Source organism: Stenella coeruleoalba (genome assembly GCF_951394435.1).
Source record: "Stenella coeruleoalba genome assembly, chromosome: 3".
In the NCBI taxonomy this organism is placed as follows: Eukaryota; Metazoa; Chordata; class Mammalia; order Artiodactyla; family Delphinidae; genus Stenella; species Stenella coeruleoalba.
The window spans coordinates 138,326,166-138,353,640 of NC_137148.1; the positions used below are offsets into that span (position 1 = coordinate 138,326,166).

General features: G+C 37.6%; 2 protein-coding genes across 11 annotated transcripts in view; one reads left to right on the forward strand and one right to left on the reverse strand.

The window, feature by feature from the left end:
- The window catches only part of GABRG2 (gamma-aminobutyric acid type A receptor subunit gamma2), a 209,584-nt gene extending 192,688 nt beyond the window's left edge, over window positions 1-16,896 (forward strand). The window contains exons 7-9 of one of the 2 annotated variants that reach the window (XM_079916851.1): window positions 7,368-7,520; window positions 12,868-13,073; window positions 16,555-16,896. In XM_079916851.1, the coding sequence (XP_079772977.1) occupies window positions 7,368-7,520; window positions 12,868-13,073; window positions 16,555-16,830 (635 nt within the window). In that variant the 3' untranslated portion in view covers window positions 16,831-16,896. Of the gene's footprint in view, window positions 1-7,367; window positions 10,917-12,867; window positions 13,074-16,554 lie in introns of those variants that run through there. The other variant, XM_079916850.1, reaches the window with a different exon arrangement.
- Window positions 12,876-27,475, reverse strand: part of LOC307183788 (uncharacterized protein) — a 693,054-nt gene continuing 678,454 nt past the window's right edge. For all 9 annotated transcript variants that reach the window (XR_013827609.1, XR_013827610.1, XR_013827611.1 and 6 more), the window contains 4 exons: window positions 18,384-18,539; window positions 16,615-16,824; window positions 14,422-14,588; window positions 12,876-13,010 (listed from right to left, as the gene is read on the reverse strand). The gene's annotated coding sequence lies outside the window, so the exon portion shown is untranslated. The remainder of the gene's footprint in view (window positions 13,011-14,421; window positions 14,589-16,614; window positions 16,825-18,383; window positions 18,540-27,475) is intronic.

Below are 27,475 nucleotides of genomic sequence, written 5' to 3' on the forward strand. Positions count from 1 at the left end.
CTCTTTTTCAATGGGTCTCAATTGTTGAACCTTGAAGAGGATAGACTTGATTGTATAAACGCTAAGACCCTTTCTAACTTTCTCTTTTGAATGTTTAGTAGCACTTCTATGCTTGTATGTGCCAGAATGGTGTTAATTATATTCCACAGATTACACTACTTTGTAATCATAACTGACATTAATAGGCCTTTTACTGTGTGCCAGGAATTTACCAGGCACGTCATATATCTTAACTCTTTTTATGGTCATGATAACCCTATGAGGTATATTCTCTTATCATCCCTACTTTACAGATAAGGAAGAGAGTTAAGGCACTTGCCTAAAATCATACAACCAGTGAGTGACAGGACTAGACCTTTAGAACCCAGCCTGACACCACAGTCCTTGCAGTGGACACTTTGATATCCCCTCCTTCCCATTACCTTTTCTGAGCTGGTGCGCCCATTGCTCGGGTGCTGCAAGGGTTGGCTGCTAGCAGCTCATGACTGTCCGCTTCTCTGGAGAACTGCCTTTGACCAGCCTAGAGCCATATGAACTAGGAGATTAAGACCACCCCACCTTAGCCTGTGGAGTACAAATGACTGCTGCTCTGGCCTCAGGGTGGGTGGGACTAACTCTGGCGCAGTTTGTTCCAGAACCTCCTGGAAGCTCTCCTCCTCAGGCTGAAGCAAATCCATGCTTAGCTTTTTTCTGCTGCCCTTGCCTGCTTCCCTCACTCCCCCTTTTCTAACAGCTAAACCCCAACAAGTCACCCTTGCAGGAATTCTGGACTCCACCTTGGCTTCTAACTTGAAGCAGCTCCTGTTCTTCAAGACAAATCTGTGCTCCCTTTCCTCAGTGCAGACAGTCACAGGGAGTTTTGAAAAGATAGATTTAGCCTGGAAAATAATTATAAATTACACTTTTTATTTTTCATTGTATTCTCCCCAATTGCTATTTTGTTCTTTTTTCATTACCATATGAGCTTGAACAAACAACAGATGAAATAATAATGGTGAAGTTTTGAAATGAAAGCACACGTATTAGACTTAATGTGGAAGACTGTGATGGCTTTTTCAGCCCTTTGTCCTCTTCCTTCCCTAATTGCATCTAGCTGAGACGCTCAAATCACCAATCGATTCTTTAATAAGCCAGAATGGTGTAGCCACTCTGATGCAGCTGATTTTTCTTCTTTTTTTTCTTCTTGGCAAGCAGCTAAGACTATTAACAGCTCACTGTGTCCTTATATCCACATCTTTGGGGATTAAGTTCAGCAAGGTATCCAGTAAAAAATATTTCCAGAAGCAATAATTTCTAAAGTAACGTTTAATATTTTAAAAGCCCATGTTGATCTCTGCCTTGGTCTTAAATGCTTTGGGTGTATAGTTCATCCGGAATTCTTTTTCATGGCCATCTGAGCTACAGCATTTATTCATTTAACAAATAATTGTTGAATTCCTTCTGTGTACCAGGCACTGTACTAGATGCTGAGAATGAAATAGTGAGCTAGATAGCTATAGCTACTTCTGTCATGGAGCCCATGGGTTAATTATAGTCTAAAATGTAATTCAATATTCATACCAATCATATACTTCCAATTAAGATCAGCTCTATGAGAGTCATGTGGTGCTATGAGATCTTACTGAGAACATCTGATCGAATAATGGCTTCTCTGATGATGGGATACATTAATTGGCATCTGAAGAAAGAATGGAGTTAAGTAGAGATGGGGATATTAGACTTTGAGCTGAGGGAATCAGCATGTGAAAAGACCCTAACGTGAGAGGTAGCAGAGAGCATTTAAGGAACTGCAAGAACCCCAGCTGGAGTGTAAAGAAATACTATTTAAGATGAAGCTGGAGAATAGTCAGGGAAAAGACGACACGAAGTCTTACAGGACAAGTTAAAGACTTTTAATGTGTCCTGATATCAGTGGACAATAGTGGAAGGGTTTGGAGGTATTTGTATATGACATGATTGGAGGTGTGGAAAGTATTTCAGAAATTGGAGGCAACATAGGCAAATGAGGACAAAAGAATGAACAGGACCCCTTGGGACAGCAGAAGGTAAATCAGGTTGGGTGGGCATAAAGTGGAGAGATTATAAATGGTGTGAGACACAGCTGGGATGGTTCATTGTGGACCAGGGCAAAATGGACTAGAATCACGTGTTGAGTAGAATGGATTTTATTCTGAAAAACTTGAAGGGAATGGCATGAGCATAAATGCATTCTAGAAGGATTAGCTTAGACCAGCACTGTCCAACTGAGCTTTCTATAATTTAGTAACTTTTATAATTTTATATATAAATATATAAATAGCTGTTAAGCACTTGAAGTGTGGCTTGATCAACTGAGGAAATAGAATTTAAAATTTTTTTTAGTTTTCAATTTTACTTAAGATGGCTACCACTTAGCACAGGTCTAGTCACAGTACGGGGTATATGTGTGCAGGGTGTGCTGGTGTTGGGGGCAGCTGGAAGGTTGGAATGAGGAAAAGGATTGAAGAGATAAGTTGGGAATCTGGGAGAGATATGATGCCAGGAAGAATAAAGACAGGAAAATCATAGAAGCATGAAATGAAAATATTTACTTTGTCTAGGGCTTAGAGAACATGAAGGGAATAATGAGAGGGAGAGAAACCTAGATTAAACTCAAATTACAGACAGCCTTGCATGCCACACTAAGGCGTTTGGACTTTCTGTGAAGAGAAGCATGGATCTCTAAAGGTTTGGGAAGATTGACATTTAAGCAGAACTTTCAAAAATGTGCTTGGCAGAAACTTCATCTAATCAGGGTATGTAAGATAAATTAGCATCTGTGTGTTTTATTAGAGTCCTTGTGCCTTGGAGTAGTGACAGTATATTCATATGTCTTTCTTAGCCTGAGGACTCCCTCATGGCAAGGATTACAGTTTAGCTATTTTGCCCTCTCTTGACCTCCAAGGACCTAGTTGCCAGAAAAACGTTGAATGTAATTCCAGAAGAGCTGAGAGCCTAAGCCATGACTGGGAATGGTTAGTGAGTGACAGATGCAGAAACACTTGGGAGTGACATGCGTAGACGTTAGCAGCTGATTGAATTTGAAAGCCTTTCCTCTCCCACAATGCTCTAGGTGCATAAGGTCAGGGATTGGGATTCTGCCCAAGGACTGGGTATTCTGCTCATACTTTTGGGCACGGAGCAAATCTTGAAAACAACTTGGTGCCAATCGAAAGGCAATATTTAATAAACTTTTTTTTTGCAGTGTTTATTCCAAATATCTAGAAGTAAAATATATTATGTGCTTCCAGGTTACCTTCCAGCTTACGTCAGTGTACACCCCTACCAAGAGTGTGTAGCTCTGTTCTCTGTCCATGTTTTGTCAGTACTAGAAATTACCAGTTTATTTTTTTCCCTGATATGATAGGCTAAGAATGAAATACTATGATTTTACTTTGCATTTCACTGATCACTACTGAAGTTGAGAATCTTTTCTTGTATTTAGTATCTATGAATTGTCGATTCATTTTTTTCAGCCTAGCTAAAAATGTGGGTCTCTTTCTCAATAATTAAGAGCATTACTTATGTATAAGTGATATTAGCCTTTGATTTCTTATTTATTTGGGAAATATTTTATTCAAATGTGGTATTTTGCCTTCTAAAATGATTTAAAGGAAAAATACCTATAATACAGAAGTTCTAAGTTTTACATGGTAAACCTGTAATTTTTTTCTCCTTTATGTTTGTTTTATGGTGTAATTGACAAAGCCTTTTCCACACTAAGGTTATGAAGATGTTCTATTATATTTTTTCCTTAAGTAGTATTTATATTCATGCTTAAATCTGAATCTTCAGTAGATCTTAAATTTATTGTTGTGTGTTAGGTGAGGTACAGATCTAATTTCAGAAAACACTTTTCCTAAATGAAGTTGTAGCCAACAAACTCTCCTGCCTGCCTGTGGTCAAAACCAGCCCTGTGGAATTATGCCTCAGATTCAATGAGGAGTGATAAAGGAAGATCTATTGCATTGTCTCAATACATCTCTCTCTCTGTCTCTCTGAGTTGTAGTAAGAGACAAAATAATCTTGTTCTCATTTAATCCATTTAATTTAGAATCAGTCTGTGAGACTCCATCGGTCTGTATCTCCACATTACCTTACATAGTGCTCTTTGCATAAAAATGATTAAAATATTTGTTGACAAATAAAAAAGAAACTAGAGAAAGGAATGTAAGGAAGAGAATATTAACACTAATTATGCCTTCAACTTAACCTGGTGGGGAATATATACTCTATTCAACTATATTTAAGTAGAGTAAGAAACTTGGAAGAGGAACAAAGTAGTTTTAGTTTTTTCAGCATCCTGACAAAACGTTTAGGAGGTTTAAATATTTGCAAACCATACAGCCCAGTGTCTGCACATAGTAGGTCCTCCTTCCTGGTAAACAGAAAATAGTTATTATTTCAGGCATTCACTGGAGGGGAAGATGTCTCTATCACAGACTCTTTAAGTTTTTAAGAGGAGATAGCTTCATGTATGAAATAAGAGCCTAACCACTCCAACAAATCTGAATTTTAAAGCTTTCAAATGGTTAACATCACAACTAAAAAAATAATAACTGAAGTTCATTATTCACTAATGTTGCTGTCTTCCTAAAACTAGACATAAGAATCTTACAAAAAATAAAAACTGAACATTAATGGGTGTTATTCAACTTATATGTCTTCTCTACTCAGTCACAGCCTCTGTGTGTTCTAAATTAGGACAAAAACAGGGAACCAAACTAATTTATAAAATGCTATGACTTTAAATATCATATGTTAGAATAAGTCAATAGAATAAATTTGAAGTGGCTGAAATAACCACCTTTGACTTTAATCCTTTTGGGCTTGGGGAAATCACTGATGTGGCACTTTCAAGAGATTTGATTTTATAGGGTTCTCAGCCAGAGAGTTTTTAAAAATACAAAAAGTGATAGAGCCGTAGATATGACAGGCATCAGGCTGTCACTGTGAAACTGCCTTGCTTTTAAATGGCCTGTTCCCAAGTTTGAATCCATAATCTAGTGACAGAAAAGCTTTGGATTTGCTGGCAAAGATGAAAGATGCTCAGAAGCTATTACCTTAAAATAGAAATTGATAGATAAATAGGCTGTAGAAGTTTAGATTCTGACCTGAAGGGAAGTGGAGAATTAAATTGAGATAATTATCTGTTCACTTGAGGCAAAATTAAAGTTCACCTTTAAAAAGAGTCAGATCATTAATGCCAAAGTGTAGATTCTCATTCACTTACATGATAAGGAGTAAAAAAGGAGTTACTAAAATTGTCTAGATTTATCTAAAATACTATAATTCATAAAGTTTCATTTAAAAACATGTTTAAAATACGCAGAGTATTCTCAAGGGCTTGGAAAATAGGGAGAAAAAGTGCCCCTGAATATTAGTATTTAAAAAGAAAACGTCTCTCTCTTTGTGTTTCCTATGTAGAATAAGAAACTTGAATTCGCCTCTGGTATTGTGATCAAAGAAACAGGAAAGAAAAAGATAGATATTAACAGGGATCATCTCAAGTTAAATGTCTTTATTCCTCAATCATCGCCTGCGTCTGTTATATTCTAAATTAGAACAAAGACCAAACAAATTTATGAAATGCTATGACTTTAAATAGCTTAAGTCCAAATAAATCAACACAGAGAAGCATCATCTCAGGGAACTAACCAAAATCTAGTTATGCTCAATAAGAAAATTCCTACCTTTAACTTTTCAGGGATAATTGCTGAATAATGGCTAATCACTGCTCTTGGACAGGGAACCAATATTCCCATGGGAGCCTAATTCCCTAATTAGTGTCTGGGTCACTAATGTTGCCTTAACCAGGATACTGAATTAGACAAGTGACAGTCCATCAGTCCACCGAAGGGCAGTATTAGGATGTATTCATAACCCCACTTAGGAAACACTGCAGGGTTAGAGGAGTCTTTACTCCCTTGACGAGTACCCAGTGAAGGGTTTTCTATCTCAGCAGCTTAGAAGGGTGTGGAGTGAAGCTTGAGAGGGGGAAGGAAGAAGTGGACTAGGTAGTGAAAATTCACCCAGCTAAGTCAGTCTTCTCCCCATGAAGCTTCTAAAGCGCCTTATTTTCGAATCAGATCTAAATCATCTAAGTAAGTAGAGAAACACAGACATGAAGCCAAGTAATTCAACTAAAACACATGATTTGGATTTCATTGTCCATGCGTTTTAGGACAAATCACAATTTAGTAAAGGAAAAAGAAGCAACATTTGAAAAGTGGTCTCATGTTTTGCCTCACATTGGGAGAGCGTATATAGTCTTTGAAACTGATGTTGTCAAACAGTACTATAAAGAAGCATAAATATATAGTAACTGGGATATGTCTCTATAGTATATTTTCTAACTTCAAAATTAAAATTTTGTAAAATTTCACTTGGAATCATACAAAATGAAAGACATGGAATTTTAAAAACAATGCATGCATCATGATTTTAACGAATCAGAGACTTGGGATTATGTCACATTACATTGTTCTCATGCATAGCTATACGGTCGTTCTTGGATTCCTTGATTACTCTCTGTATTATTTACATAAACTCCTTCGTAACCCAAATGTTCCAGAATACAACTTCTTGATTTTTGTTTCTTTCTCTATATTTAAATATATTCATTCATTTAATCATTTACTCAACAAATGTTACTGAATGCCTATTTGGAATCAAGCAGGATGCTAAGTACTGATAGGGCAATGATGGGCTAGAGGAGGCACAGTCTGTGGACTCATGAAGATAAAGTCTAATAGGTGGGACAGATATTACAAAAATAACCACACGAAGGAGTAAGAAATTACAAACTGAAGTTAACTGCTATGAAGGAAAATCACAGGATTCAACGGACATATGAGAAAATGACTCAGCACAGAAATGTGGTTATAAACTGAGTAAAACAGTCATTTATTAGTACCAAGTACCAGGATACTTCTCTCTGGTTTGTATGGAGAAAGGTCCTGAGAGCAAGAGGAAATTGTTACAAACCTTAGGATTCACCGCAGGCAGGCGAGAAAGGCACAGAGCAGAAACACTGTTTCTTTCCCTCTCCACCAAACAAAAAATTTCACATTGTGTGTATTAAGTAGGCAGAGAAGGCAATGTCAAAAATCACACGAAAGAAGAAAATATGAGCAATGTGCTCAAAAATGTTTCCTTCCGTCAGTAATCACATTGCTTCTAAAAGGATCAGAATTCAGTACAGGTTGGGGTTTGCTTTTTGTTGTTTCTGTTCTTAAGGCAGGTGGGTTAAAACTTTCAAGTGCACATACGAGTTATATACATGCTTACTTTCAAACACTTTACAATTTTGTTAAGGGTTTTCATGGTCTATCTTTGTTCTGTTCCAGGGGATTACGTGGTCATGACTGTCTATTTTGACCTGAGCAGAAGAATGGGATACTTCACCATCCAGACCTACATCCCCTGCACACTCATCGTTGTCCTATCCTGGGTGTCTTTCTGGATCAATAAGGATGCTGTTCCAGCCAGAACTTCTTTAGGTGAGACACAGTTCTTTGTGTTGTACTGTCCCAAGGTAAGTACCAAATATGACTAATCTTTATTCCCCTTTAAAAACTGACTTGCTTTTAATTCAGTCATCAATTACATAGAAATGCCATTTGTTTCATTTTAAAGAAAACTAGCATATTACAAAAAAGAAGCAGTGTATAAAGCTTCCTAGTTTTGTTTTGCTAAATTACCTCCATAGGCTTTCTTCAGTAAGTTTTTAAGTAATTTAAATTAACTTCGGGGGGAAAAAAGAAACCTTTTCTTTTCACTAGATATTTTTGTTTTGATCTCGGGGCAGTAGTACACTAGAGCTGCTCACACCAGCTCATGAGAGTTGATTGTGTTTATCTTTTCCCCACGTTGTGTTCAGTGATGCCACATTGGTAGTGAAATCAACCATGGTGAAAATATTAACAACATGGAAATAGGCAAACACTAAAACTCAGGGGCACCTTTTCTCTAGGGAATCAATTGTTACACATTTACTAGCACACCACTGGCTATTGATTAATTTCAACATGCATAATTATTGTGACATTTGAAGACACACATACACAGTAATTGGCTCCTTACAGAAGAACCATTGAAAAGATTATTTGGGGGAAAACATAATTACCTGTGAAATTCTGGGACCCCTCTCTCCACTTTCAATATTATTTGCAGTTTGCTCGATCTCTTGTATATGGTGATATCTGCCTTGGAGTTTCACATCTTTTTCCTCACACAAGGAAAGAGGACTCACGTAGATTACGACAAAGCCACAGACTCACAGGGACATTGGAGTCTAGGCCCATGAATAAAATTCTCATACTACATAAAATTTCCTAAAGACTTAAATTACTGAAAAATGAATTATAAAACCACTGTCCTCTTTTATCATCTGTATGAAAACTAGAACCATATTTCTTGCTCACTCTTTGACTAGAGAGGCAGTATCATGTAATAGTGAAGAGCTTGGATTTTGAAGTCCAGAGAATCTGGATTTCAACCCACACATATGGTATGGCCTTGGATATACCCTTTAGTCTCTACAAATCACATTTTACTCACATGTGAAACATATATCATTTCCTGTACCTAACTGTGGGGTTTTATTAGGTGAAATTAGGTGTTCCATGCAAAGTTCACAAGGCATAGTAGGGCCTCAGAAATGTTAGCATTTATAGTCTTTTCTGACAAAGTGATCTGTACCACGTTATTAAAACTGAGGGCAGAAATGATTACTGGGAAAAAAAGACATCATTTGCATTTCTGTTCTCCTCCAAACCTAATTTAGTCTCCCATCTGTTTCAAAATAAAGTTATTTTGAGTTTTTCTGTTATATGAGGTACTTTATGTTACAGGCTGTACTTAACAATTATAATGTCCTGTCTAACGCTACATGCTAAGACAAACCCAAAATGTGCTGAGTCTATTACTTAAGGACTATTACCTGTGATTGTGAGTAGTGTACTGCATTACATGCTTATATGTCTGTTACATCAGAATGTAAATGTCTTTTTCACTCCCAGTATAGTGCCTGGCACATGGCTGGTACCTCAGTGATTATTCAAGGAATGTATGCACTTATGAATGGATGGAAAAAATGCACTGATGCATTCCAATCTACCCATTCCAAAAATATTTTAAGGGAAGGATTTTAGATCAATCTATTCTCTTGAAGTCTAGTTCCTGCTAGTCAAAATCCCTCTTAAGACCACTCTAGTAGCTCATTTCCACGACTTATTCAATGAGTGCTCACTGGCACAAGACCATGGTGGGAGAAGGGATCAAGGTGAGTGGGCTGAGGAACAAGGGACGGGTCCCCAAGCAAATAGCAGGTAGGTGCTCCTCTTATTTGTTGATCATTTACTATAAGTCAGGCGTCTTCAACATGGTCCCCATGCTTTTTCTACTCTTCACAACAGCCTCACATAGAAGTTGTAATGATAATAAAGGTTATTATCACACTTTTAGAGCTAAGGAAGCAGAGGTGCTGTAAGGTTAAATGACATTTACAAGGTCACACAGCCAGTAGATAGTAGATCTGTACCTTGGCTGATGGACACCTAGATTTGCTCTGGGTGAGACCTTGTTGAAGGCCAGTCGTGGGAAAAGGTAGGGTGCTGAGCTGAGCTGGTTTCTCTGTTTTAGCTTTGCTGTCTCACATCTTTAGATCAGTGCTTCTTAGATTTAACTGTACATTTAACTCAGTAGGGGGCCTTCAAGAGTACAGCTGCCATAGTCCAACCTGAAGAGACGCTTATTTAATTTGTTGACAGCATGGGCTGGGTGTCAGGATTAAAAGAAAAACAAAATTTCCCAGGTGATTCTAATGTGTGATCAGGTTTAAGAACACTGACCTAGATTTCACTGAGTCCAATTGCCTTTTCCAGTGTTTACAATCAAGAGTTGAACCAGATGACATTAAACACCTGTGAACTTCAAGTTTATTGCCATTGAACAGTTAGAGAGCCAAGTTATTTGATGAGTGAGATAAATATACCCATGTGGCTCAGAGACTGACTGCTTTCTAAACTCAGATCACCACAGAATGGGGAATATTCGTTTTGGAACTTACAACACTTGAGTATAGTTTGGTACACAAGTGGTAGCTGGTGAGGTTTAACCATGATGTAAGGATGATGGATGAAACAAGGACAATACGAATTGGTATTTTTCACCCAAGTTATGAGGTAAGGTAACATGCCTGAAGAGCTTACTTCATGCCAAAGCTGGAGGAATGGAAAGAAGCTATGGATCTTTTTCATGTATCTCAGGTAAGAGAACTCTAATTTCTTTGCTTAGCAAAACTAGGCTTAAACACATTAAAAACAAACGAAAAAACCACATGAGGCGATCTTGTTGTTGGTTGGCAAATCACTTAAAACTACCATTTGTCTATTCTTCATTGTTCTCTTCTCTGTGGCTCCAGGCAGACCTGAAAATATCTTGAAGCATTTTTTTAAGATTCTTCTTTTACATGGCTGTGATGAACTTCCATGTAGCCTAATAATATGAGACAGGCCACACTGTCTTAAGTGAACTTAATAATATGAGACAGGCCATATTGTCTTAAGTGAACTTATCCATGTTATCTACTGTGAATACTGACATTTTCACTTCTCATAGGTCATATGTGGTTTGAGGCCTGAATGTGAAGACCAAAGTGCCAATTTAGTTTTGAAATTCCCCCACAAAAACATCAGCTGTGATTAGGTATAATCAAAAACTTCTACATGAATTAACGTATAGACAACCTAAGTGAAGCTTTTTTTTAGTTTGAGAAGCAGATCTTTCTTCTCTAAAATAAATGATAATAACACCTTCTATTTATTGAGACTTTACTAGGAATTGTCACTCTATGTGCCTTATTTAATTGAGTCTTCCCAAGAGCCTTAGGGAGTTCCCCCAGTCACTACCATCCCCAGTTTGTACCATCCCCAGTTTGTAATTGAGAAACTTGCCCATTCTTACGTTTCCGTCATGACAACATGGAAGACCCACATATCTACATCATATCCCAAATTAGGAATTTACAATAGCTCCCAGAACAAAAATAGACCATGAAAACCCTTAACAAAATTGGAAAGTGTTTGAAAGTAAGCATGTATATAACTCGTATGTGCACTTGAAAGTTTTAACCCACCTGCCTTAAGAACAAAAACATCCTGCATATTATGGACCTATTTATAGAGAGGAAATACAACAATGTGGTTCAGAGCATTGCCTTTAAAGTCAGACTTGCTAGGCTTGTATGTCATCTCTATCACTTAACTAGTTTATTCCTTCTGTACTCAGGTTTTTTCACCTGCAACAAAACAAAACAAAACAAGGATAACAGTGCTTACGTCATTGTGAGGATTTTGTGGGATAATTAATTATACAAGTACTTAACATAGTACTTGGACAAAGGAAGAGATTCTTAAGTGTTAGTTTTAATTGCACAGAACAGTATCTATCTCCCCCAAGTCATCAATGTGGATTCCTACTTTCAAATGTAGGTTGAGTCTCTAGTCTTTCATATATACACTATTCTTCAATTGTTTTATTTATTCATTTGATATTTATTGAGTCCTAGCACTATACTCATTATGGGATTACAATGGACATCAAGATATATTTCTTATCTGTTGTCACAAAGTATATAGACTAGACAGGGAGACGGATGACTCCACGATCACTAACAGATGCAGAAATTTAGACTGTTGAAGTGACTTAAGTTCCTATAACTGGAGCTATAACCTATGCAGATACTGAATCTGTGTTGCCTTTATTATAATTAACATAGCTGTTACAGAAGGTAAGCCCCTGACCCTTCCCCTGTAGATACATATAGGTTGTCTTAATTTTGTTCTTTGTTATTAAACAGTTATGGGGGAGGACTTGTTTGCTTGGGCACTGTTGCACAAGGGGGAAAAGAAGTGTTTTGAAATCAGACATTTAATTTTTGTGTTTAAATCCTTCTGCTACTTTACCGCATGGCACTGGTCCTTTAGCCTCCTTTTCCTCAACTATAAAATCAAAATGAAAATATCTGCTGTAAAGATTCAAAGGGAGAATGCACATAAAATGCTTATCAGAGTGCCTGGCATGAGGAAGTTTTCAGTAAATATTAGTTATGATATTACTTCTGAGATACCTATTTTCATCACAAATAGCCTCTAAAGAATTTATCCATCAGAACATGTCAGTCGTACACAACGCACCTCCTCTATTTAATAAATACTTTTAAATGACTTCTCCTTGCACTCTGAATAAAATGCAAACTCCTGTGCATGCTCTGCATGATTGAACTTCGATTTCCCCAGCATCACCATGATTTCCCCACCCATCCCCAGAAGCCAGGTAGTTTAAAAATTCAAAAACAGGTAAGGTTTCCCTTCCTCAGAACCTCCCTTTAATTTATTTAGTGCTAATAGCCAAAAGGTTGGTTTCTTCTAATTTTTTAAGCTTCGCCTCAAATATCACCTCCTCAAAGAGGCCTTCCATCTAAGTAAGTTCTGATCATCCCTGCTCTTCTGCATGGCACATACCATAATTTGTAATTATACTTTTCTTTGCTTACTTGATCCACGGTGGTGTCTTTTGCTGAAATACGAGGAACATGTGGGCAGGGACCATGTCTATTTTATTTCTCAGCACATTTTCAGCACGTTTCTCAGCACATACGGTAGATGATATGTAGCAGGCGGGCAATACACATCTGTGAACTGAGTGAATGAATCTGAGTTACACCTCCTTTCCCAATACTGAGGTTGCTCCTCAGAAGTCACAAAACACGTCTGGTTTTATTAGTGACAGTTATCCCCCTTGCTGGTGTGGTCACATGATCTGTTTTGTTGTGTCTTCCTGCAGGCATTACCACTGTCTTGACGATGACTACCCTCAGCACCATTGCCCGGAAGTCGCTCCCCAAGGTCTCCTATGTCACGGCAATGGATCTCTTCGTATCTGTTTGCTTCATCTTTGTCTTCTCTGCTTTGGTGGAGTACGGCACCCTGCATTATTTTGTCAGCAACCGGAAACCAAGCAAGGACAAAGACAAAAAGAAGAAAAACCCTGTATGTATCATTTCTTATTGGGACCTTTGACATTTGTATGCACAGAGATCACCTGGTTTTGTTTTGGTTTGGTCTTGCTTAGCCTGTCTGCAGTCTATCCACACTTTGGGCTGCAAGATGAAAAGGGACTGTGTGGGTTTGGCCAGGCCATAAGGATTCATTAAGGTCATCAGTTACTTGGGAGAGACCTGATTCACTAAGGCAGACTCTTGCTCTCTCTATTTCATTGGAAGTATAACCATGGCTGAACAATGCATTCATATTCTAGTAGCTTGTTATTTTAGGTTTCATTGATTTTCATCTTTCTGCCTCTTAACTAATATTTTTAAATTATTGATGTTTTAACTTAAATTTTTCATCCAATGATTTCTAATAGGAAGCCACAAGGTTCTTAAAGTTTCAGGGATCACCACACTGCTGCAAATAATGTGTGTGTGTGTATGTGTGTGCATTGCCAGAGGACTTCTATTGGTTTTATAGTTAAAATGTATTTTTTTAGCCTCCCTTTATTTTCTCATATATAAAATGAGTATTACAAAAAAGACATATCTTATGAGGCTGCTGTGAGGAATAAATGGGGTAATGGATGTAAAAAACATTACACAGTACTTTGCAATTATAGTTGATGATGGTGGTTGATGTTGATGATTTACGCAGTTACCAACCTGGATTGAGTTCAGTGACTTGGAAACAGGTAGGATGGCTTCACCTTGCCACCTAACTTTAAATAGAGTTGATGAAGCATAAATATAAATGCCTAAAGCAACTGTCTTTTATTATGGATGTTGAAAAGAGCATGTAGCTACCCGTTTGCCCACTTAAACACAGTGTTTGGTTCATAGGAGGCCCCATGAAAATTAGTCCATTTCCTTACAATACTGGGGGCAAAGGAACTCCTGAATTTATAGCCTTTCCTGGTCTTCTGCTCTAAGGGCTATGAGGGTCATGATAGTGGCCAGCTTTCTGACCCACAGGCTTTGGGGAGCTGAATTATAACCACAGAATCTAGCTAATGCTAGACTGCATCCTGATGCATCTCCAGAAACCCAGGTGAAATTCTACAAATTGCACGTGTTTATTTGAATGTAAGACATTATATAACAGGTGAAGAAACATCATTATTCTTGATGATTAATGCAAAAGAAACTGTTATCTTTAATTGCCCAAATATTCACTATACTTTATGCAGCCCTTTCTTTCTCTGTCTGTATTGCCTCTCTTTACCTTTGCATCTTCTCTATCCTTAGTTTATTTTCCTTGTTGTGTTGTTTTTTGTTTTCTTCCCCTCCTTCACTTGCTATTTCATTTTCCCCCCAAAGATGGTTCTACAGACACTCAGCATTATTACCTGGCAGTAGAAACAGGGATGTGAGGACTGGCTGAGGACAAAGCCCTCTGGTCCTCTCTATTGTGGAGTGGATTTTGTTGCAGAGATACAAAACACTTGGATTCCTTAAGCCAGGGTCATGAGATGGCAGAAGAAAAGAAGGCAGAGGAGAAAGGGAATTGAAGAACCTGCAAAAATGAAATTACCTGAGAACTTCATGCATTTCCCCCTTTTAAGCCAATTAGATGATTTATCAGAACTATCAAGAGCCCAAGCTGTGAATGAGAAGCTGAAATTTCAGTTTCCCATTTAATATGCCCTTGGGTTCATTGTGTCAGGGCTCTCCTAGTAAGGCCTCCTTGATGATAATTAGAAAATGAAATCAGTATTTCTGATCAGGGAAAACGGGCAATAGAAAGCTTCCTCACACGTGAACAATACTGGCCTTTGCAGTTAGATCACTGTGGATTAATCTACTGGAGATTTCACTAGCAATCAATCACCAAATTTCATTGTCCAACTTTAGGCATATGCTTTATTCCAAGCTCAGAACTGTCCTTCTTTGTTTACAATTTCAGTTCATTTCACTTGCTATGCTTTCAAAATGTATTTTTAATTTATCTTATTTTGTCTCTCTTTTTTTTTTTTCTTCCTTTTTTCATTAAAAAAATGTGATTCTCTTTTCTGTCTACAAACCCAAAGCTTCTTCGGATGTTTTCCTTCAAGGTATAATGTTTTTTGGAATGGAAATTCACTGCATGCAACTGCTGAATTTGACTATTAATGCTTACATGGTGTTTTATTTATTTTTTATGAGCAGACATTTTAGCATTCCACTAGAGGTAACACATTTAAGATGGAGAAAGTTCTATAGATTTCTAGAATTGATTCAGCAACCCTACATTAATTCAGAGGTTTTGACCTAACGTGAGGCTAAAAATATCTGTAAGCTCTATGAGATGTCATTAGTAAAATGGGCCTCTTTAAACGTCAAAGCCAAGACTTACCCTCTCCTCTCAGATAAAAATGGAATCCAGTTTCACTGGTTGTACCTACCATGTCCCATATATACCATGTATGCCCTAAAATTTGACTCTGTAAATCCTAATTCAACAAAGGATTGTTTTTCAATAAGTACATGCAATAATCTCCACTGACCTGAACTCTGTCAGTTCTATAAAAATAATACAGTCTTTCTGAAATGCTTTAAGTTAAAACACCCATCCCTCCCTTCCAGGGTGATCCAGGGGCCTTTGGCTCTACCATGCAGTATTTAATGAGATTTCTATTCTCAGCTGGATTCTGATAGCTGATTCACAGACAATACGATTTGGATTTATATTACCCTAAAACTAACTCATCCAAATTAACATTAAATAAATGTTTGAGTTTTCTAGCAATTTTGTAATTGGTGCAGCAGAAAAGATTAGATTAACATTTAGTTAATTGGTACTAGTTTCTTCTCATGCCAGACAGAGTTTGATAGCTAGTAACATTTAAAAGAATTTTTCACTCACATGTAGGTTAATATTGCTGACATTCTGAAGCTTCTAAATGGTGAACGTTAGACAAAGTACTTATATATTCCATTAAAACATAAGTAAGTCATACCATTGTGGTATAAACTCAGGAAACTTCTACATTTATATATATCTTGACATTTTCTATTAAAAGCATTCAATACATTTGCTCAGTGTAATGGGGTTATAGTATTTGCCTATATAGATGAGCATGACAGAAAATTTGATTTCAAAATTGACGCGTTTTTATTTCTCTGTTCTACTCATGTGCAACACCATTAAATGCCTTCATGTAACCAACCTCACATCTAATATTTACTAGAATAAGATTCCATGTAGCTGTGTGATTTAAATCTTTAAACTTTGAGTTCTTTTGGTGTTCAATCTTCTTGCTATAGCTATTAGCTTGGTGGTATTATTTTCAGCTGCACTGCTTAAGCTCAAAATTTGAACTCTGCAAATGTGCTATCCTTCTAAGTTCAATTTTACCATTGTAGATCATGATGTCATAGCAATTCCCTGAGTACTCATTTTCAGATTCATCATTCACATTGGTTGACACTGTGGAGAAATGGTCTAGGATTTAGCAAGTATAACTAACTCTGATCCCTCTCCTTCCCTACCCTTATCTCAGGCCCCTACCATTGATATCCGCCCACGATCAGCAACCATTCAAATGAATAATGCCACACACCTTCAAGAGAGAGATGAAGAATATGGGTATGAGTGTCTGGACGGCAAGGACTGTGCCAGTTTTTTCTGCTGTTTCGAAGACTGCCGAACAGGAGCTTGGAGACATGGGAGGATACACATCCGTATCGCCAAGATGGACTCCTATGCGCGGATCTTCTTCCCCACTGCCTTCTGCTTGTTCAATCTGGTTTACTGGGTTTCCTACCTTTACCTGTGAAGAGGTATGGGTGTTACTGATGTGGGTCTTACTCACTAAATCTCATGGAGAGAGAATGTCCTTTCTAAGTCCACTTATATAATCCCCTGAGTGGTTTATAATACTCTGAATTTGTTTCTGTGTTCTAACCTGGTAAATTGTATTCATGTCATATGGTTTGCACCCAACTCTCCTGTGGTAAATAAGTGTAATTTGAGCTATACTGTTCGCTGTGTCTCAAACCTGCAAGGGCAAGTGAAATTAGAGCAGGAACATTGAAACCAAACAAGATTTTGTTTTCCACAACAGGAATTGCAATAGTGAAAGCCATGACTATTTACAGTGGTGGTATCCTTACTCAATTCAAAATACAATTAGATGCAAAAGATCCCAAACTGTATCCTCTGTTCATCTGGGGTCAAGTTGTGGTAAATTTGATCCCAATAGGAGATCTCCCTTATCTGAGAAAAATCACAACCTGCTTTAAATATAGGAGCCTACACTAGAAATCGATTTCATCTCCAGCCCAAGATATGAGGAAAATTTCCTCCACATCACATGTACAATGATGTAAATATTTCAGTAACGTAGAATGCTTCAAGTTTAATGCATGCATCTCTCTAGAGCCAAAACAAATGGATTGAAGTTAACATCATAAAGTATTTTATTCTGTGTCTTTGGGCTGTAAAAGAATCATGAATGTAATTATAAGGGTTTAGGGTTTGGAATTGGAGGGAGGAATTTTCTCTACCTTCTCCCTCATGCATGAAGATTCAAACATCTTATGTTTTCCTCGTACGACATATTGAAACACCTTAAGTAAAATACAGACTGGATAATTGACATCTGCCACCTCGAAATATGCCCAGTTTCATAGAGAATAAAGTAAATGTGTGTGCTCGCTGCTACTTTGTTTCTTCCTTTTAGGATGATAGGTCATAACAGAACTTACTCTCCATTTCAAGATCTGCTTCTAGTGACTGTGAATGCCTTGTGGGCAGAATCCTTGTCATTTCCTCTTTGGGTCCTCAGCACCTTGTATAGTGCTTGGCACATAGCTGGCGCTCAATAAATGTGGTTGGAAGTGAACTGGCTTTATATGCTTCTGGTGAATCTCTCTGAGCTGGTCTGGAACCAGTGATTCATCTTCTCACATAGGCATTAGGCAGTGCTCTTTGATCTTGTAGAAGTAAACAGAAGGATCCAAAGAATTTTGGCTATTTTTGTTCCTTATCAAACATTTACTTTAGGCAAAGTCCATACTCCTTTTAGAACAATATTGACATCCTCCATTTATGTACAGAAATGAGTCTAGTAGGGCATAATTAGAACCTGTGTATTATTGTTCCAGGTTTGGAGGGGAGTCAGCTCTGACCCATCCACCCCTTCACTGAGGACACATGACAGACATAAGCAGGAGTCATACCTGACTGGTGTTCAGAATGGAGTAATCTACGCTCTGTGAAAACCAAAATGTACTGAAGTTTACATTTAAAAAAATGAAAGAACAAATGAAAGACTTACATGGAGGTTGAGCCTATGACTGTGTCCTCATTCAAGGATACTGTACTCACATGAAGTGGTGGTCCCAGACTTCAAACATAATGAGTTGAGCTCCATGTTCATGTATTCATCCTGAATCCTTATTTTTCTAAAACAGCACCCTTTGCAAGTTCTTCCTTTTGGCAATCATTGCTCTAAGTCAGAATTCAATCATAGCTATAGATAATCTAAAAAGAGTAGAAAAGAAGAGAAAGTGGCATTGTTAATAGAAAACCATGTAAAGTCATGATCAAGTCATCTGGATGAATCTTGAAATACATTTAGCTGCCAATTTTACAAACCTTTACTGTATCAGTGCTCTAGTATATAACCTCAAACACATGTAAATAGAATTATTTTCTTGTTTTGAATTGTTAACATATTAAATGTTGACTCTTTGGGAGAGTTGTTGGCAAATTTTCAATGACGAGAAACATGTTACTATTGTCGACTTGAAATGTATTCCGTTAATGGGGACACTCAAAAAAGCTAGCTTTCCAATGTGTGCATAGTATTGGCAACATGAATATATATTATACATGATCTAATTCTTAATTATCAGCTGCTCCTGGTCTATGTATTTGAAAACCTTTTCACAAAGGGAATTGCTTAATATGTGGACTTTTACAATAAAAATGCTGCATTCTAATCTATGGTGTCAGGTCAGTGTCTGGTTGGACTTGTTTGTCTTGAAGAGTGTGACCCCCTCTTCCCTGTCTCATTCTCCAACACTTCCTTCCCTTTATGTGAATTGTATCTGTGAGCAGTGTGATCATGTTTTGCATGATAATGTTCCTCACTTCAAAGAAATTAAGAGATGTGTTTGGGGTGTGGAGTAGAGATACAAGACAGAAAAGGTATGAAGTGGGTGAAGCTCAAGACTTCTGTGCCTAAAACTTCGGCGTGGTTAAGAATATGGACACTGGTGTCAGACATCATTGGGATCCCAACTCTACCACTGACTAGTTGTTTGACAACTGTCAATTCAGCCTTTATAAGCCTCCATTTTACCAGCTGTAAATTAGGTATAATAAGGCCACCCCATGTGGCAACACCAGCACTCTGCTGCCTCCCACTCCCATCAGATCAGCTCTCTAAAAGCATCCAGCACTCTTCATATGTCTTACATGTGGCTCTGTAGCATGATGTTTCATTTTTAGAGTACTTGAATTGCAAACCTTCCTTTAAACTATAGGCTGAAAATACAAATCTCTTATTGAAAGAAGTCTCACAGATTATTTTCACAGCCAAAGAACACTTCTCTGTAGCCCCCAAAATTAAAAATATAGGGAGCCAGTATCTTATTTTCTTGAAGTCCTTTGAAATTCTCAGAAGAACAGAGTTAGCATAACCCTTTACAAACACAGCTGCCATAACCTTCCTCTAGCTGTCATTCGCTTGGCCCCTCGTGGCTTCCTGCGTCCAATTTAAACATCTATTTCTCACCTTCCAGACACGTAAAAAAATTAGTTTTCACTTTGGTCTTGTCTTCTGTCTAACTCCTTGACCTTATGTTTAGCTAAGTACATATTCATTGGATGGCCTTCATCCTTTTTTAAAGTCTCAATATTATTCTGACTAGTAGCAGCAAGTTTTGTCTCTAATGAAGGTCAAATTAAATTTAACCAAATGATGCGGTCATTGGGGATTATGTCAAAAATTGTTCTCTCTATGACTGTCACTATGGATTTTTGTTAAACATGTAGAAGAAAGAGAGGATGACCTAGACCAACAGCTCTGCTAAATATTTTTAATGCTCATTGAGTTGCCAAAGGTCACACAGCCAGTTAATGACAAACCCAGGAAGCCACCCAAGTATTACTCTTTCTACTGCCCCTCACAGTGTTTTAGGATTTGGAAGTAAAATTGTGGAATATATTATTATCTTCCTGTTAATGCTTTTTTCTTTCGGATCTGCCAAATTTGAAGACGCCTTCTTTCTCTGATCTTGACTTCACTTTAATTGCAATGAGATAAATTTTAAAATATGTAGCAACAGAGATAAGTTGATAGATTTTACATTTATTTTATTCTCTAATGTAATGAGCAATCACTTTTCAGTGCTACCCACTGCTTTCAGAATTCTGTTGCAAAGAAGGGATCTCCAATCATCTGAAAAATTGTAGACCCAGAGTTGGCCTTTGTCCCTCTGAGCTTGGAGCAACAGAAAACCAGAGTTTCCTATAGCTAGTCTCTACAGGCTCGTTCTTTCAACTATATCAGAAAAGTGGTAGGAACGCTCTATTATTACTTGGTCTGAGGTTAGGAACCATAGGCCAATTACAAAATCCAGTTGTGACTTTCTCTCTATTCAGGATTTTTTTAAAAAAAGGCTTTTTCTTATTATTGTTTGTATAACAAAATGGAAAAGCAGAGGCTCTTACTCCAGATTACACAGGTTCAAATCCTGGCCCTGCCAAGACTTACTATCCAACTTTTCTCTGCCTCGGTTTCTTCATCTGGAAAATGGGGATAATAATGGTTTATAACCCATAGTTTTATTATATGGAATGACTGAAGCAATACCAAGGAATTACTGGATTGTCAGTCATTTTCTTCAGCACAGATACGGAATGTCAGAAAACAAAGGGCACAAGGCTCATAGTCTACTTTGCTTAAGAATAACGATTATCATTTATGAAGTTAATTACTACATTTTTCCACTGTAGGAATGCAGTACAATAAACATCTTTACTGGCATCACACCATACTTAGGAAGTTCATGTACATAAAGAAAATTATAGAGCTAAGTATCAATAAATAACTATTCCCAAATGGAACAGTGTATCATTTAAATCACTATACGTGGTATGCATGAAGATAAACATGTAGATATCTTTTGAAAATTAAACATGATGATTTCCCTTAAAAATCCCCAATAAGATGATTGCTAAATAAACATGTGAAACATTATCAATAAATATGTAGCTCTATCTTAATATAGTATTTTTTTGCAATATAACTAAGTCAAATACATTATTTTGTAGCTAAGTGTTAAAAATCCTTAATGAAATGAACATGAGGACTCAATCGTTACTGAGGACTCTTCCCATATAAAGAGAAAAAAAATGTCACTGGACCAGGGATAGAGACTTTAGGTCATATCTGAAGATTTTCCAAATATTCCTATCTTGGGAGACTCAGTCTCTCACATGTGAATGAAAGGGTTTAGTCTCTTCTCCTTCTGACATATCTTAATTCTATCACTCCTCTGCTGTTTATTATGGTATGATATTATTGATTATCATCTAACATTCAGGCTCTCCTAAACTCTTCCATATCGCCACACAGCTGTCTTGACTCATCTGTCCTATTTCCTCGAGTCTTCTCCAAAATAGTGCCATATTCCTAGAATACCTTTGTCGCTCAACATACTGAAGAGTCACCAATTAAGGATTCAACCTGGTCCATGAAGTCTTTCCAGTGTGGCTAAAGTACGATAGGCTATTTTCTTTCACCTCCTCCAGTACTTGATCTGATTTTTGAATAGTCTAATCCTAATGTTTACCTCAGCTAAGTACTTACATTCATCTAATCCTCTTAGTAAACCAATTTTAAATGAACCATTCTGTGACAAGAATATGATATAAATAATTCACTATCCATTTGCATCTTAAATCAGGTTTTTTATCCTCTGTATATACAAATTTGCTATACAAATTTGCCTCCTAGGTTTCTTTCCTGTTACTTGTATTTTTTACGGGTCTGTAAATAAGACCCCCGTCAAAGAAGTTTTGATTAAGCATCTATAAATTCAATTCAATATAAAGCTTTCAGTAAACACATATTGCAAGTTTCACATAGGGCACTGTGAGTGTGCAGGAAGACATGCATTTTAGGATATTATCTGCTTCAAAATACCCACAATATGACAGAGGAGTCAGACAAGAATACAAGTAACTATAATGAAGCTGCACAAAATAGTTGTATGTACAAGAAATTGTTCTAACTGTGGGTGACCCAGAAAAGATTTCCTCTGTAATACAAAGCATTCTACTGCATGTGAGGAGGACCCATTACTGCTTTAAAACTGTCTTTCTGACTACTAATGAAAGCCTTGTAGAAAATTTGAAAAATATGAAAATGCACAAAGAAGAAATATTATCCTTTATCCACTAGCAACAGTTAACCACTAAAAGCATCATTTATCTTTTTCTCCTTTTTCAGTTTTCTTTCTCTATATATTTAAACAGGCAGATGATATATAGATAAATGATACATAGATAAAGGTGTAGACCAGATACAGGCATAGGTAAAATACATAGGTATGTTTTGTAGCCTGATTTTTCACACAATTATGCATGTGTGTGAATATATGTAACAAAAATGTTTTCTGGCATTCTATTATATCACACAGCTATAGTATAATTTATTTAGCCAGTCCCTATTCTGCTTATTTTTGTGGTTATAAATAATCAATATCTGTATATATCTCAGTTACTGTACATATCTCCCAGCATTTCTATAGAATAAATACCTAAAAGTGGCTTTAATGAATAAAACAGTATAAGCATTTAACAGAGTCCGGGCAGAAACCAGATGGTACACTCAGACGGATAAGTGAAGAAAAATTAATGAAGGGGTTAGTTGCAAAGATGTGGGCAAGGTTAAGACCCACCAATAAAAGGATGATGTAGTACCATGGGTCTAACAACAGTGGAAAGTCATTATTGCCTGAATTAGTGTCCTATTGCCACTGTACCAAATTACCACGAACTTAGTGACTTAAAACAGCACAAATTCATCATCACGTCTGAACGTTGGAAGTCTAACTGTCTAAAACAGAAGTGTCTTCTGAGCTGACTTTCTGCTGGATGCTCTAAGGGAGAATCTGCTCTTTGCTTTTACAAGTTTCTAGAGGCTTTCTGCATTCCTTGGCTAGTGACCCTCCTCCATCTTCAAAGCCAGCAATCACATCAGTCCAACCTCTGTTTCCTTCATCATATCTCCAATTCTATCTCTGGCCTCCCACTTACACGAACCATTGGGATTACACTGGGCCCACCCACATAATCCTGGATATTCATCACCAGATCCGTAACGTAATCACACCTGCAAAATCCCTTTTACTAAGTGAGGTATATTCACAGGTTCCGACGATTGGAACATGAGCATCTTTGGGGGACAATTATTCTGCCTATTACACCCCTCCAGTCCTGAAAAGTGCAAAAAGGAGGAGCAGTAATGGAACCTAGAAAATACTGTGCAACAGAAGCCACCCAACAGGAGCTGTGGATTTAGATAGATGATATAGCCACTGCCAAATAGTGGTCAGGTAGGGAGGGAGGGTGAGGATATTACCCAGCATTCTCTCTTCTCCTCATAAAGCATCCCATTGGTCAAACCAAATGGATAGTATTAGAAGGCAAGGAAACCCACCCAGATAGCTCGGGCCAGAGAGGTCAATGTAGTAGGCGTACCACATAGTGAGGATGGTGGAGAATGAATCTAGAGAAATGGATGGGAACTATCTGGCAAATCTCTCCCAACATTAGCACATGTAGCACAGCCTCTTTGCATCCTAGCTGTCATAACACTCTGATGATAAAGGTGAAATTTAGGTCATTTCAATGGATTCCTATTCTATGAAAAAAGTAATCTTTAAAAGGAATCACAGTGGAATTCTAGAGACCCATATATTTTATACCATGTGTTCTACTCAGCACAAATAATTTTCCAATTGGCTTTACAAGAGTCAAGCAAACACCTTCAGAAAACTGCTTTCTGGGAGTTAATGTGGGCTAATAGCCATGGCCCTCTGGTGAGCCCCATGGCAAGGATGCCAAGTCAGGCAGTGATTTGCAGTCCAAAGCAGCCTGGAGATGTTTTAACAGAGGGTGGACCTTCTGATCCAGTATTTCTCATCTACTATTGCTCAGTTTAGAAGGAGACAAGGCTTCTGAGTCAGTGGGAACCCAAGGGTACAATTCTATACTGGGTTCAAGGCTAAAAATAGCAAAGCCAGAGTCCTATTTCTGTAAACAAAATGACTATAGGACAATTAAAACTTAACTGGCATAACTTAACTGAAAGTGATTACACCCGAACCATTTGGCAAACGGATAAATTCAGTAGATGCTTTGAACCCAGTGTCCAACAGAGTACAAGACTATGATTTCCTCCCAGGGAAGTGCCCCCCACTCTTTTGAAAGTCACGGGAAGAAGTAAGTCCTCATTAGGACCGGATTTGAACCCTGCTGAACAGAAGAATAGGGCAATTCTACTCGGTACTTCAATTTAGTCCCTTTCCTGTTCTAAGCCTCTACTGACTCTGTCTCTCCCCTTTCACTCTTTCACTTTGTTTTTTTTTTCTTCCCCAAAACAACTTGATCCCTTTGTAAGGTAATGAACATGTGATTCAATTCAGTAAGTATGCTGAGCACCTACCATATGCCAAACACTGCACTATGCTTCGGAGCTATCATGGCACGGGCCTTGTCCTTATAGAGTTTACAATGTAATGCCGAAAAAGTATTAAATTGGAAATTCAGTAGGTGGTGAGAATTATTAATGTATAACTAAAGATCTGATTACAGAATTCTTACCCCATCCCAGATCCTATATATATATATATATATGGGAAGTTGCCATGGGGCACAATATAAAGGACCTTGATAGAAAATCAAATCAATTTTATTCCAGCTCTATTTTTACAACTAACAAGCATTATGACCTGGGGTGGGAGGGCGGAACAGCAGGCTCAGAATTTTCTAATGAGGGATTTGGACCATATGAACTCCAGGTTTACCTTTTATATCTTATATTATTGAATATATAAGCTATGTATGAAATTTCACATAAACATCGTGAGTACGAACACTTCCTTCAAAAAAGAATGAAGCGAATGGATGTAGCTTCTTGAGTATCAGCAGACCTGTTATTATGTTTATTTAGATTTATACTAGTTCACTTTACAAAATGCATTTCTTAGATTGGTCACAAATTTTAACTATACAACTACATGTAGAAAAAATTAAAATAATATTTTAGTTGAAAAATATGCTATAAGATGTATGAACAAAATAATCCAATTGCGAAAATATACCTATATGTATATCCATATCCATACAGTAGCCTTCATCTCTTAGTTTGAGATTATGAACCCTTAGCAAATGAGGAAATCCTTAATGCTATTCACCCTGATTTGTGCTATATACATTTGCCAACCAAGAATTAGGCACATAAAAATTGATTGTCTTTGTGACACGTGACCTGAAGTAGTTTTCTCTATTCACAGTCTCAGTACCTGCAGGCTTATCTCCCCTGACCAGAGTCACATGGCCCTCTAGCTGTGTCTAAATCTCAGTCACTTTGAGAGTCAGCTTTCAGAGAGAGCTGTCCCATGAGAATCATCGAGTCTTTTGCCACCCGTCTGAGAATGAGCCATGAAAGTCACGCATGTTCAAAGCAAATCATGACCTGCAACTTCTCTGGGATCCTAACACTGGGTCCTTCAAAGTAAATTTTGAGTTGGCCACCTAGTGTATTTTAAATGAGAAAATCATAAAGATAACTTATGAATTTGTTAGAAAGATAGATAGATGACAGACAGAAAGTTTTAAGAAAAAATGATGTTTAGAGCATTGGACTTTTTTTTTTTAATCCCATTCTCAGTTTTCTAAAATCCTCAGTTGTTCACATGAATTAATCCTACAATCAGAAAAGGGATGTTTTTAAATTTAAAAATTGCTATGATAAAAATCTGGATTTTAAAAGTACATTATATGTAGTCAGCTTAGAAAAGAACTTTCTTAGAGAACAAGGAATTCTACTTGGCAAAGCAGACTGCCGTGGTACGTACACTATTCATACACACATAAACAAATTACACATACACAAGATAAAAAGTTTTTTTTTAACTGTTATATGTTCTGAAAACCAGAAGTAGAGTGCATTTACTTTCTGCTATTGCTCAAACACATTCCCTGTCCTCTCCTCCAAGCCCTTCTTGTTTCAGACGGCATTTCAGGAAACTATTTGAAGACAGCCCGTCCCACACCCGCACCTCCACTTTCATTCTTTTCTCTTTGAAAAATACAGAAAGTGCTCAAGGGAAGCACCAAGGTAATAGCTCTGGAGATTAGAGTTCTCTTTATATTTCCATCATTAGAGGGGCCCATGTGGCAATAGTTAACCTGTGTTCCACCACCCCACAGTGTGATTTTAAATGTTTCTACAGTGATGGGGCCCCCAAACTGGGTCATGGTGGCCCTCCTCCAATTCATCACAGCCACTGTGCTGTGAGGCTGATGGAAGAATACTGCAACATTCCTCTTCCCTAATGTGGACTGGTTAGGAATGATTAAATAGTGTGCTTTGCTTTCCACAATACCCACACAGAGATAATTAAGTGACATGTTTACAGGACATGGTAGAATATGCATATTGATTGTTTTTTAGTATTATAGAATCTCACACCTTACAAGGACCTTCAAGATCATCTCCTTCATACAGTGAGACTTTTATTCAATTATTCATTCATTCATTCAAAATATTTGTTAAGCATTTACTAAGTGCTAGAAATGATGTTCCATGCTGAGGGTAGAACAATAAAGTCACAGAAACTCGCTTCTTCCTTTTTCAGAAAAAAAATTGTTCCCTTACTTAATAAATATTTCTGAGTACCTACTGTGTATGAGACACTGTGAAGCATTAGGTCTAGAACAGTAAACCTGCAGCAAGTGGTGCAGAGACCCATATCCAATGTATACTTGCCCAACCTTCAACTGCCAGCTCCTAAATTTCTTTGCCTTGGGTTATTGGAGTTAATTTTGCTGTCTACACAGTAGGTTACAAGTGTCAGGAAGTTAATATATTCTCTTCCAGTCCCCTGCCCTCCCCTTAGCTGCCTTCAACCATTACCTGATGAGAGCTGGTGATAGGGTGACTGACTAGTCTGGGATGAAGGGGCTACCCAGGGCTAAAAGTGTAACTTTCAGCACAACCTGGATAGTACGTGAATATGCCAACTCTGTCCTAACAACTCTGAGGCACAGATTTTACACTGGCTCCCAGAATGCCTCGACATATTAAACTCCACTTACCCAGAGCGGTAATGCACTTGGGCTCTTCACTGGCTACTTCCCTTCCCTGTTTCACTTCCTTACTCTGCCTCCAGTTTCCT